The sequence below is a fragment of the Nymphalis io genome, chromosome 12, assembly GCF_905147045.1.
Source record: "Nymphalis io chromosome 12, ilAglIoxx1.1, whole genome shotgun sequence".
NCBI classification, from domain to species: Eukaryota; Metazoa; Arthropoda; class Insecta; order Lepidoptera; family Nymphalidae; genus Nymphalis; species Nymphalis io.
The window spans coordinates 8,826,925-8,840,844 of NC_065899.1; the positions used below are offsets into that span (position 1 = coordinate 8,826,925).

At 32.8% G+C, this 13,920-nt stretch overlaps 1 protein-coding gene and 1 long non-coding RNA gene across 3 annotated transcripts in view; one reads left to right on the plus strand and one right to left on the minus strand.

Annotated features, from left to right (window-relative positions):
• The window catches only part of LOC126772449 (uncharacterized), a 254,732-nt gene that overhangs the window by 97,562 nt on the left and 143,250 nt on the right, over window positions 1–13,920 (plus strand). The window contains exon 1 of one of the 2 annotated variants that reach the window (XR_007669653.1): window positions 5,967–6,028. The exons of the other annotated variant lie outside the window; for it this stretch is intronic. This is a non-coding gene — a long non-coding RNA (uncharacterized LOC126772449). Of the gene's footprint in view, window positions 1–5,966; window positions 6,029–13,920 lie in introns of those variants that run through there. 2 annotated transcript variants of the gene reach the window in all.
• Window positions 12,017–13,835, minus strand: LOC126772354 (octopamine receptor). The gene is made up of 2 exons (XM_050492691.1): window positions 13,769–13,835; window positions 12,017–13,681 (listed from the first exon to the last, which is right to left on the minus strand). Exon 2 carries the CDS (start codon window positions 13,526–13,528, stop codon window positions 12,092–12,094), a length of 1,437 nt encoding a protein of 478 aa, XP_050348648.1. The 5' UTR covers window positions 13,529–13,681; window positions 13,769–13,835; the 3' UTR covers window positions 12,017–12,091.

Sequence of the window (13,920 nt, forward strand, 5' to 3'; positions counted from 1 at the left end):
ATTGTACTCGAAGTCGATATCATATGTATACATATATATATAGAATATAACAATTTTATTATTATGACCTGCTTATTGTTGCTTATCAACTGTGGGAATATTTCTACGTTTAATATGAAACATATTACGTTCTATGAAGATTAAGTAATAAAAAGAAATGGTTATAGTTAAATGAAAGTTCCAACCAAAATCTATCAATTACTTATTTAGTTTTGATATTAGATAACTTACGAACATTCAATTATTTAATATATTTCTTCTAAGCAAAATAATATTATTGTCTATTATAAATTTACTTCAACATACTTCAGAAGAGTATTCGAAAAGAAATAGCTTAATTAATAATTGATTGCTATTTGTAAACCCATCCCTAGATAATGGAGCGCACAACTTATAATAAAGCGCAAATAAACAAAGCGTATAATGTTTTAGATTATTTTTTAATTTAATTAACATTGACCCATGATATTTCAATTTGCACAATATCTAGATTTATAATGTAACGGTGCTTATTTGAGGTGCCCAAAACCCAGCACTGGGAAATTTACGAGCGAATTATTTTAACAGTGCTTAAAATTGTCCGTTGACATACGTGTAGCTTTTATATTCCGGTGTAATCGAAACAAATATATGTACATACTGAAATTAAAATGAATCTTTCTGACATGCGGAAATTGAAAACGATTGGAAGTAAAAACGTATGAATCGTATACGGATATTTTGCGCTCGACATCAAAAGATCTTTTATAGTTCCTCAATCAAGCACCCCTTTTATTTCTTTACGTACGTCTTTTTTTTTTTTCACAATATCTTTTTGTTTCGACAGTTCTGATCAATTTGCGTGAAATTTGACAGGAATGCCTTGGATAAAGCTTTAAATTAAAAAAAAAAACAATAACAACACCTAACAGATATTATTACATTATGACTTCTAATATGATCGTGAAATACATAAATTTAAAAACCGAATTTTCATTATTTTTTTTATTTATATGACGACTGTATTGATATAATTACATAATGCTTATATTTGTAAATTATTTGAACTTGCGTCGTAGTAATAACCTATTGGGTATCCCGAAAATGTGTTTTATATAAAAAAAATATACTAAATATCATTTTAAAATATATTTTAATTATAATGCGTTAGTACCATACAAATACTTATCCGGTAGTCTAAATAATTTTATTCCATAGCTAACTGAAGTCTATCATCCGTGGAAATCAAGTTTGTGTGATTTTTAAACGTAATTGCAGGTTGTTATTACATGGAGGATTTTTATTATATTTTCTATTCTTTATTTTATTTGTTAGATATGTATTTGAATATTATTTTAAAACTAATTTCATAATAGCAGCAAAATATCTAAGCTAACAAAATTTCAAGTCAATATATTTTCAAGGAAGTAATAATAGAGGAGTGAGATTAATTAATTTCTCTCAAAAATAAAAAAGCAATGTTAGATTTTTTTTAATAGATTATATATGTTAAAGGTCGAAAAAAATCGTACCGAGTTATCACTGTAAGGATTTGGTTAGACGTTAACGAGGTCGAAACGCCTTCGTAGTTATAGGATTGATGACGGACATTTTTATTTCTTTCACACATTCTGTCTGGTCTTTGATAGATAAAAACTTGTGGCATCCTAAAAATGGTTCTGAGGAATAACATTTTACATGTTTTGCTCTAATCACATTCCTGAATAAAATTCACAAATAAAATTAAAATTATTATTTTGAATATAACAAAAATACTTTTTTATATAATACGGCATATAATATAAAGTAATTTTAAAGTAGTCTAGGTTAATTGACTACACTATCAAATGTCCATCTGACGATCTTAAAGACAGTTCAATTTACTTTTATGCGACAATTTAAAACAATTATACGTCAAATTTAATACAAAATTATCAATTGTTGGCGTCATTGGTTTCAAGTTGATACAATCCATTCATATTTTATTATCAATGACTATGAGGCTAAAATTCTCTCGCAACCATACTTAAACACAAAAACACACATACAGACATTTCTCTAAAATATACAGAATAAAACTCTGTATTATTCATCCATAAGTCTTAATAATGTAATATTTTATTATAAAATAGGAAAGCGGACGAGCAAATGGTCCACCTGATGGTAAGTGATCACCAACGCCCATAGACATTGGCATTGTAAGAAATGTTAACCATCACTTACATCACCAATGCGCCAACAACCTTGGGAATTAAGATGTTATGTCCCTTGTGCCTGTAATTACACTGGTTCACTCACCCTCCAAACCGGAACACAACAATACCAAGTACTGCTGTTTTGCGGTAGAATATCTGATAAATGGGTGGTACCTACCCAGACGATTTTGCACAAAGCTCTACCACCAGTGACGGTCAATATGTAGATTTTATTATATTGGGCTATAACTTATAATTAAGAAGTTGAAAATATTTTTTCATATTAAAAAAGGTCTTGCTGCAGTAAAACTTCAATCTAAAATCCTAAGGTGTCACATCTTGTTACTAAGTCCATTAAACATTGTAACCGTCAATCTCTTTCACATTCAAGAAAGCTATTTTCCATTTACAATGGCCACTGTAAAATTGGTTTGAAGTTAGGATGGTTTAATAATAATATTGTATTAATAAAAAATACTAGATGTATTTGCCAGCGGTTACTTCGCATAGTGGAATGGAAAACAAAATTCAACTTACTTGAGTACATCTTTTTACCCTATTGACTATTCAATCTTCGGTATATTATTTTAAGCATAGTTTGAGGTACAAAAGGTTGTTTATTGTTACCGAATGATCCTTTTCTGCAAAACTAATCATTTTATGCAAAGAGAAAGTTTTGGGATCCTTTGTATCTCTTCACAGACTACGTTATGAAATTACTTTGTTTTTTAAACCACACTCACAAAGGTAATATATTATGTGACTTCTTTTTCTTAATAGTGTAGGAAAAGTAACACTGATAAGACCTGAATATTATGAACCGAAATTTTTAATCAGCAAAAAAGGGTGAGGTTTTTTACTTATTCAAATGTAAAAAAGATATAAAAAAAAATCCCAATAATAATATTAACATAATTTAACTTTACAAAGTAATGTGACGCAATAAATTGGTATAAAACTCAGCTCGATATTGAGGATGTAACCTCAATGCTGATTTTGAGCATTAGCATGATTTCAAAATTAACAGAGGTAAAAGTTTTATAAAAAAATACTACTCATTATAATACACTTACATATATTTATATATATATATATAGTAGTATATGTAGTATTTTTTTATCAGTAACTGTCCCATTGCAAGGTCAAGGATAATACACATATGTTTATATATGTATGCATCATAATATCTTTCGATACCAATCGAATTGTAAATACAAATTAAGCACATGAAAGTTCAGAGGACCCGGGCCTGTACCCGCAAAATTCACCTAAGATTCAAGTGTTCTAACAATTGGGCCATCTCATTCGATTCAGTGAAGATAAGAAAAATAATCTTGTTTCTTTTGAGTAACTAGCGAAACCCACAACAGAGTGGTGGAGACACACACACACAGAGTTTATAATTATAATATTGTATAAGATAAAAATAATTTGAGCAAATCTTAAAATATTTACATTGCCAATAAAAATGTAACAGGCACTTTATCATATATCCAACAAATAATAGTCAATTTCATGCTACTAAGTTTATTATTTATTCATTGTTTCAATAGTTAGGTATCCAATTCAAAATAGAACATCATTAAATTATATTAATAATTTAGTAAAATCCATGTCTATATATGTAATTAGAAAATATCATATATTACTGTTACTAATTAATAATATTATTTTGATATTATTACCTTCCTTTGACATGCCTCAAATACAATTTTCCTATGAAAATAATATTTATCCAACGTTATATTGTATTATATTGCAAAATTAACAACTGTTAAACTCAAAGCTACAACCAACGTGTATATAATTTAGAATAAACTAATATTTATTTAAGTTAATTTTATTGTAAATTTTGTTTCAATGTTACTTAATTTTGTGATATGATTTTTACAACTACCAACGTTATAATGATTTAACTTTTGTATAAATAGCGATGTATTTACAATGAACGATCATAATTATTGTTGAACTTGAGCAGGGTGGTTACTCTGCCTGTCTAATAAATATTGTTTATAGCAACACAAAACTTCTTTCACTATCCTAGCTCACCTTCTGTTTCACAACAGTAGTATTGTGTAGAACACGATCGTGAAATGCAGACTAAATATTTATATCTGAATATTCACAACAAATTTTAAGTTCGATAAGATGTAATAAATTTATTATTGATTGATTGGTTGTATTAAAACAACATTGTTTAAAGAAAAAATCAAAAAGATAAATCCATATAACAATCCTTTATAACATTTACAATATCGTTTACATTCGTTTATTATTTGTGTAGACTATGGCGTCAATGTTCCATACATGGCTTGATGTATCTTGATGATGCATGCGTGAATTTGTACGTAGACGTAAAACTCTTTTGACGTAACAAACTTATATGTATTTAAATAATATTACATTTGAATCGTAATTAGCGAACAATATAGAAAATAATATGGAGTAATAAAAATTGTGAAAAATCGTGTGCGTTGGCAGCGGACGGCGATGCAGAAGTGTCAATTTAAGTTTTTTCTTAATCTTAATGGTGTGAACTCCGTGACATTAAATACTACTTTGTAGCTGTCATTTTCGTACACTCAATAGACTAATATTCTTAACAATTGGTACTTCCAATAGCAAAAGAAATATCAATGATATAATATTGTTTTTTAAAGAAACAAAACATAGTATTATATTAAATAATTCCCAAGGGTTTTTTTTTTTTATAGAATAGGAAGGCGGACGAGCATATGGGCCACCTGATGGTAAGTGGTCACCAACGCTCTTAGACATTGGCATTGTAAGAAATGTCAACCATCGCTTACATATCCAATGCGCCACCAACCTTGGGAACTAAGATTTTATGTCCCTTGTGCCTGTAATTACACTGGCTCACTCACCCTTCAAACCGGAACACAACAATATCAAGTATTGCTGTTTTGCGATAGAATATCTGATGAGTGGGTGGTACCTACCCAGACGAGCTTGCACAAAGCCCTACCACCAGTACACAATAAGATAGTATACCACCAGTATACAATAAGGGTATATAATACATCTCTCCATGGGTGGTTCGATTGATTTAATCAGATACCATGCTTGTCTGTCCTTATTTATATTGATAATGATTGAGATTGAGATTCAAACATTGTCAGTTTGTGTTTGTGTGTGGGTATAATATATTTGTGTGAAATATATAATCATCTATAAAATTTAGTGAAAATTTTCATAGAAACGTGAATAGTACACGTCGACGTTGACACTCCAATCCATCAAATATTATGTGTACCGCAATTATCTAGATATCCCAGATATAATAATAATTCCTATTTATATAAATAATGCCTAAAGCTCCGTAAAGCATAAAATATAAACTTACGTAAAAATTACGTAATCGGGTTTTTAATCAAATAAACATTAATTATAATAACAGAAAACTATAACGATAATCAATTTAAGTTATCCCATTAAATTGTTAATTAATTATTTATATTTGAAGCAGGGGTTAATGGAATCTCTATTAGTATTAAGCTTATAAAAACTTAATTTATTTTAAATTAAATTTAAAGAACAAAATTAATTCAATGAAGGGTTTCTTGATTTAATTTCTAGTTGATTTCTTGATTGTTTATTTATCTAAAATATGAAAAATTGTATTTCTGTTTTAAAACATTTTTTTCTAGAATCTTTTCTCTCCTCATTTCATTTTTTTTTTTTTTTTATATTCGCCGGGAGGGCAAATGACTCTACTCCACCTGTTGGTAAGTGGTAGTAGAGTCCAAACGCGACGACGGCCAGTACAGACGGGAAAAACGTTCTGCACTAGCCGCCTTCGCCTTGCCGGCCCGCAAGATGCCTCTTCACGCCTCGTTGTAAGAGGAGGGGAACACGTGAGCTGGTAAGGAATTCCATTTTTTGGAAGTGCGACAAAGAAAGGAGTTGCCAAATTTCTTTGTTCGCGATGGAATTGATGTCACAGTTAGGCGGTGACATCGAGAACCAGCTCGCGTGGACTTAAGAAAGAAGGGGGAAGCAGGAATTAGAGAGAATAATTCCTCAGAGCACTCGCCGTGATACAGTCGATAGAAAGCGCTCAGTGCTGCTATCTCACGACGCAATTGTAAAGGTTCAAGGGTGTTTGTGACCTTTACGTCGCCAATAATGCGTACGGCACGTCGCTGCAACCGGTCCAAGGCCTCAAGTAGGTACTTAGCGGAGCCATCCCAAAGGTGCGAGCAATATTCCACGCAAGACCGTACCTGTGTTTTGTACAGCAGGCACAGTTGTTGTGGCGTGAAAAAGCGCCGCACCTTGTTCAGAACTCCGAGTTTCCGTGAAGCTGTTTTTATAACAGCCTCGATGTAATCCCTTGGACTAAGGTCGCAGCGAACGTCAATCCCCAGCATGGCGATTTTGCTTTGCATCACCAGCGGAGTACCACAGAGGGAGGGAAGAGGGGAAAATGTTCACTTTTTCGCCGTGAGAGCGCATACCTGTGTTTTCTTGGCATTAAACTCAACAAGATTATCAGAGCCCCATTTGGCGATGAGCTCTAACGTCCTATCGAGTTCAATGACAAGATTCTCCCGCCTCTCCTCAGTTTTCGCCCGCCCAGCCACTGCGCGTCCGTGGTATCCACCATGCACTGTACTATCATCTGCATAGCAATGTACGTTCCCAAGGGAGAACATATCATTGATATGCAAAAGAAAGAGTGTGGGAGATAGCACAGATCCCTGGGGGACCCCAGCATTCACTACATAGAATTGTGAAGCGCAACCATCTACTAAAACATGAAGGCTACGCTTGTGTAGGAAGCTGGCAATCCAGGTGCATAGCTGAGCAGGCAGACCATATGCCGGTAGCTTGGAGAGAAGACTTCTGTGCCAGACCCTGTCGAAAGCCTTGGAGATATCGAGGCTGACAGCCAACGATTCTCCACGCTTGTCGATAGCTTCACCCCAGAGGTGTGTTACGTACGCTAGAAGATCACCTGTGGACCGTTTTGGTCGAAACCCGTACTGACGATCATTAATTAGACAGTGATCTTCTAGGTAATGGATCAGTTGGTTGTTTAAAATCCGTTCCATCACCTTACAAAGTACTGAGGTGATAGCTATTGGCCGATAATTTGCCGGGTCAGACCGATCCCCTTTTTTGGGAACCGCTTGCACATTAGCTCTTCTCCAAGCCTCCGGCACACTTCCCGAAGAGAGAGAAAGTTGGAACAGGCGCGTTAACACAGGAGACAGCTCCGCTGCGCACTTCTTCAGCATATACATCGTCTTTCTTAAAAGAAAAATTGTTTTAATTATTTATTAGTACCTGGGCGAACGGGCTTCACTCGGTTCTAATAATTAGTTAAATAATGTCTTTTTGTAAAAAAAAAATTCCGGATAACCTACACAAATAAACTTAAAAAGTAAACATTTTTGCCTTTAACAAAATAAATGTATGTAATGTATAAATTACGCATTTAATATAATAAGATTAAAATTGAATTGTAATGCGATTTTTTTCTACTTATTTAAGTGTCCCTTAACTTAAGAAGGCTGGCTGTAGCGTTCTGAAAGCCTCACTATCCATGCCAGTTCAAACAGTTGTTCTATGGACAAATATTAATGTTAATGTTAAAAAACCGAGCAAGTGCGAGTCGGACTCAAGCATTGAGAGTTCCGTACCGCCACACAATACTGAAAGATTTACCAGGTTATTTTTAGTTTTCGGTTTTCCGTTGATTTATTCGTAAAAAACAATTTCCTTAATTTTATTTTGTATACATTTGTTTAAACAATAAATTTACAGTTTTCGGATTTTTTTCTATACTTGTGCTCCAAGATATTTCTTCTAGCCAAATTTCATGATTCTAGGTCAACGGGAAGTACTCTATAAGTTTTGATTTCCTTTGCGAACGTATGGGAAATGCGACATAAACGGCCATATCTTATGATTACGTAGACTTAGAGGTTTGATTTTTTCACAGCTTCAAGGGACCGCAGACCAGAGTATATAGTATTAATTTCCACTTTATATCTTATCATTATCATCATGACAGTATTATAAAGTAACGAATCGTGACTGTTTATTAAAAAAGATTCTTGTTTAAAGTATATTTAAATTTGTTTGAAAAGAAAGTAGCAAAATAGCATATTTACATAAATATTTTTCTTAAATAGAATAACTTTGAAGAGTAAGTTTTTACAAAGTCAAAGAATATTCGGATGGTAGTAATGAGGGTACAGATAAAGTTCTTTGTTTTAACGTCGTGATTTTATGACAGGGCGACTATTTTAATCGAATGAATGAGAGACATGCAAGGTATTGCGATGAAGATTTTTTTTATTTTAGTAATTACTTTTGAAAAATATATAAAGACTGTATGGTGATTTTACAATAGCAAAACTGTAGGTTTTATTATAACCTTCAGTAACAGTAACAGCCTGTTAATGTCCCACTGCTGGGCTAAGGCCTCTTCTCCCTTTTGAGGAGAAGGTTTGGAGCTTATTCCACCACGCTGCTCCAATGCGGGTTGGTAGAGTACACATGTGGCAGAATTTCAATGAAAATAGACACATGCAGGTTTCCTCACGATGTTTTCCTTCACCGTTAAGCACGAGATGAATTATAAACACTAATTAAGCACATGCAAATTTAGTGGTGCTTGCCCGGGTTTGAACCCGCGATCATCGGTTAAGATTCACGCGTTCTTACCACTAGGCCATCTCGGCTTATAACCTTATTGAAGGTAAATCGTAAGGTAATACCTTACCTACCTTACCCGTTCTACCGAACGGGCAGGTTGGCGTGGTTGGTAGATACTTGCCTTTCACGCCGAAGGTTGTGGGTTCGATTCCCACCCAGGACAGACATCCAGACAGGATGTCTGTCCTGGGTGTAATTATCTATATAAGTAGTATTTACAAAAGAAAGGTAGTATATGTAGTATATTGGGATCAGATGGTTGTGTGTGAATAATGTCCCAGGATATTAATATTATTAATTATACCATTTTTATCTTGCTACATTTGCCTAATTACAACTTCATACATTTATTTTTAGGTGACTAATATATATAACTTGTTCTTTTTTTATGAAACCGACATCTAATACTTAGATGCATATAAATTTCCTTATATTTAATAATAATCAATAAAACTGTTTTACATTATTTGTCCTTTTTATATCGCTTATTTATAATTTTCTAGTAATGAATTTATTTTTTAGTAATAGAAATAATAATTTTTACAAAGTTAAATAGTCAATATATCATGTCTAAAATTTACAAGAGCGACAGGTTTAAGAAACTGGTTAAACAGATCGCGTAAGATCACAAACGGACCTGACAAAATACCACGAACCACGACGGCGTTTGCTAGCATTTAATAAATTTCATTTTTAATATTGAAACAATCAGAGCTACTTGAGAAATTCTTTCATAAATAAGTTTTGGCATTAAAAGTTTTCCAAACCACAACTTTACAAAACCAAAGAGATGCCCGCGGGGCACATAATGGGAAAAAAAAGTATGATATGAATAAGAAAGTTTCAAACATGGAGTGTATGTTAAGCGCAAGCGGATTATAGAATTTTTTTTTTTTTATTAAATAGACAATACATTGAAAGTATATTTCAAGTAATAATCGAAATAATAATAAAAATGTACTGATATGTCCGTATCACACAACAATGAATTATTGCAATAACCTTCAGTTTCATAACTTCAGAGTGAATTTTTTTTCATTTATTTTATGTTTGTTGTTGTATTGACTACAGGAACTCACTTCGTATGTCACTCGTGAAATCTTAAAATATGTCTTTCGGTTATACCCTTTCAATGTATATCCTAATAAGTGTTTTAATTAATAAAACAAATGTCGCATTGTATCGAATCAATGTGATGCGTCGATTTTCGAGTCGGTTCTTACTGAATAACTTTACAGGTGAAAAATACGAGTAGCTTGCGTGATGATCTAACTCGTGTTTCATGATTTTATTTTTTTTCAGCATTTTGCCGTCCACTTTTGAACGAAAGCCTCCATAGAATGATTTCATTATTGATAACAAAAAATATTATGATATCTTGCACAAATAAGCATATGAGAAAACAAATGTATTATTATTTTGACGGCCGCTTGCTATGTCAAATTTAACTTAAAAAGAAAAAAAACTATATTACAAATTGCTTTGAATATTCAGGTAAGAATATAATATAGAAAAGTAAACACATTTCCATTTTCACTTAAACCAGTTCACCAGATGTTCTTCGACGCTCTCATGTAAGTTTTATCGTAAACTGTTACAAGCAAGACATTCATCGGTATATATGGCTTTATCCTGATATAAACCGGATATAAATTTTTGAAACATGACTCTAACGTTAAATTGTTTCTTAGAAACAGAAGCAGTAATGTTACTTTGTTATAGTATACCAGTAATTCACCTCGACGGAGTCAGGATATATAATGCTTTTTCTGCGTCTTATGATACATCCTAACACTAGGTACTTCTTGGCTAAAAATCTTTTTAAGGGTAAATTTAAAGATAAATATAAGATTGATACTGATACATTGTTAAGCAAGATTGGCTTGTCTAAGTCTGTACATCAACTTTCAGTAGTAACTCGCCCTCGCCCTTTGAGAAATGAAAATAATGCACCGCAGCTTCACACTCCTTGATTACGAAAACTTACTTGATATTATACTTACTTACTTGATATAATTGATTTTTTTTTCTTTAGGATAAACATGTAGTAAACCAAATTGGGCTTAACCAAAATTTACTGGTGGTAGGGCTTTGTGCAAGCTCGTCTGGGTAGGTACCACCCACTCATCAGATATTCTACCGCAAAACAGCAATACTTGATATTGTTGTGTTCCGGTTTGAAGGGTGAGTGAGCCAGTGTAATTACAGGCACAAGAGACATAAAATCTTAGTTCCCAATGTTAGTGGCGCATTGGCTATAAGCGATGGTTGATATTTCTTACAATGCCAATGTCTAAGGGCGTTTAGTGACCACTTACCATCTGGTGGCCCATATGCTCGTCCACCTTCCTATTCTATAAAAAAAAACAAAATTAACTTCCCAGCGTCAATGACTGAGACATTTATATGATCTTAAAAAAATTGTGGTGTTCTACCATCTATGCCGCTAGCAGAGTTTATAATGGCTGAAATTGTAATGTGTGTGGATCATTAAAAGACAATATCTAATATAATTTTTATTACAAAATCAGCATAGTGAACAAAAACAATATAATTTAATATCCCTTTTAAATAAGGGCTCAAGTTATTTTAAAGGGATATAATATACACCACATATATTCTTATAATCACTCATATGATAAAAATTCAGAAGGTGATATTATTACAAGAGAAGCCATTAATTAAGTTCCCATAACATTATTAGATTCAAATTTATTATAATCAATGACAACTATGTACAAGAAACAAGATATGTATATACAGTTTAATTATTATTGCTATGTACATTAATATAGTTTTCGTTGGCATTAACTATACATATAACATATTAACTAATCTAAATATTTTATTGAACCGTACTACACTTTATTAACTTTTCTACTGTGCTATGCACGACTTGCGCTTATTAGTATATACACTTAGACTATACGATATCATACAATATAGTGAAGTAAGTTAAACATTCTATGGTAAGTAATAAGATTGAAGTTAGTATCGCAAAACATTTATTCTATACAAGAACTTCTACTTAATTCAACTATGCTATAGACGGTTCACATCATATACTAAATATAGAGAATCGTTAATATTATTCACAACTCGCTACATTTGTAGAACAATTATTTCAAAACTTTAGTTTGAGCAAGTCAGCGGCTTTAATGAGTAAAAGCTTAAATCTACATCTAACACACAAACAGTTTGGCACGATCGCTCATTAAGAATTTGAATCCTTAAGGCTTGAAACAGAGAAGTTTTTTAAAGGCTCTTCTAAAGTCCATATTGAATATTGTGTATATGAGAGGATTTAATGCTGAATTTATGTAACCAAGCCATGTCACAAAGTTGATGAATTTATTAGATAAACAGCAGCTTGCACAAAATGGTATAACAAGATACAAGACAAAGAAAGGTAACCAACATACGACAAATACTCCCATTATAATTCCTAATGTACGAGCTGCTCGACGTTCCCTTGTAAGTGAAATACGCTGTTTCTCTTCTATAAATTGGTAAACAGTATTCTGTTGATTTGGTCTTGATCTTTTTGGAACCTTTGCTACAGTAGTTTCAATAACCTCGACATCATCTTCATGTGTTTCTTTAGAGTTACTTTCTGAAGACGTATTTCGATTTTCAGTGTTATCCACCATATCCGTGACAGAGTTGTCATTTGATAGAATGGGTATAATTAACTTATTTTGTGATTTATCATCTTTACTCCAATATCGTTTCCTTTGTTTCTTTTTTGGGGTTGCTTTTTTTGGTTTCTTTTTTTTTTCATTGTCTGATACAAGACGCGTGACTCCTTGGTGTTCGTTATGGTTCGCCTCCGAGCTTACTGAATCTTGGTCATTATTATCTGATTCCTTGGAAGCAAATCTATTTTGACCACTAGATATAGTGCTAATTTTTGTAGCTTTAGCTCGATCTCTCAATCTTTTCTTAGTTGCTAAATATATTTCAAAGTAAACTACGGTCATTATAACTAATGGTATATAAAATGATCCAGATGAAGAAAAAATTACAAACCCGGGTTGTGAAGTTAAGCGGCATGGCGTATCAGGCTCAAATACTTCTGGCCAATCGTTCCATCCGAGAAGAGGTGGAGAGCTAATAATAAGTGAAAAGATCCACACTACTCCAATCATTACAAGCACTCGATTCAGTGTTCTCTTTTGTGCGTAATTTATTGGGTCAGTTATTGCCCAGTATCGGTCAAGAGCTATGGCACAAAGGTTTAGTATAGACGATGTGCAACACATAATATCGCATGTTAGCCACATTTTACACATATATATTCCGAACACCCATTGTCCGAGAATCGAGTAAGCTACATTGAGTGGAAGGACTAAAATTGCAACTGTTAAATCCGCTACAGCAAGTGATACTATAAAGAAGTTTTGGACTATTCTAAGAGGTTTATACGTGAACACACTTAATATTACTAAGATATTACCAACAATTGTTGAGATGATAATAAGGGTCAGTACTATGGCTGTACAAATAGCCTCCCATTCTGGCACGGCCAGAGTTATTCCTAAGCTACTTGGATATTTAGGGTCATCTGCGACGGCACACTCGTCTTTATCAACGTCTATTACGTCGTAAGATTGCGAGTAATTTATCGAAGTTAAGTTAGCGTAGGCATGCGTGTAAGTTTGGCCCATTTTGCTGTTTCCTTGGCTTCATTTCACGTAGCATTGTTCACATTGCTCGGAAAGATGTTCCGAATACTTTCCGAGAGCATACGGCTAAAATATGTCATCGTTTGATCCAAAAATTCAATTTATTTTAGGTGTTCTATATTATACGGCATTATTCTGTAACAAAATAAATAAGCGTTTTATATTTAAAGCAGTGATATTAAGTTTTTTGCTTAAGTATTTTTTGTTCAAAATTAAAATTACCCGCAACTCGAAGCATTTTTTTTTTTACTTGCCATTTACATAACCAGTTCATTTTATGCGAAGATTCAATCTGTAACAAAATAATATATTGTATTAATAAAAAACGAATTTACCTTCTAGTACCCAAAGTAGATTTACGAGAGATAGAGAGC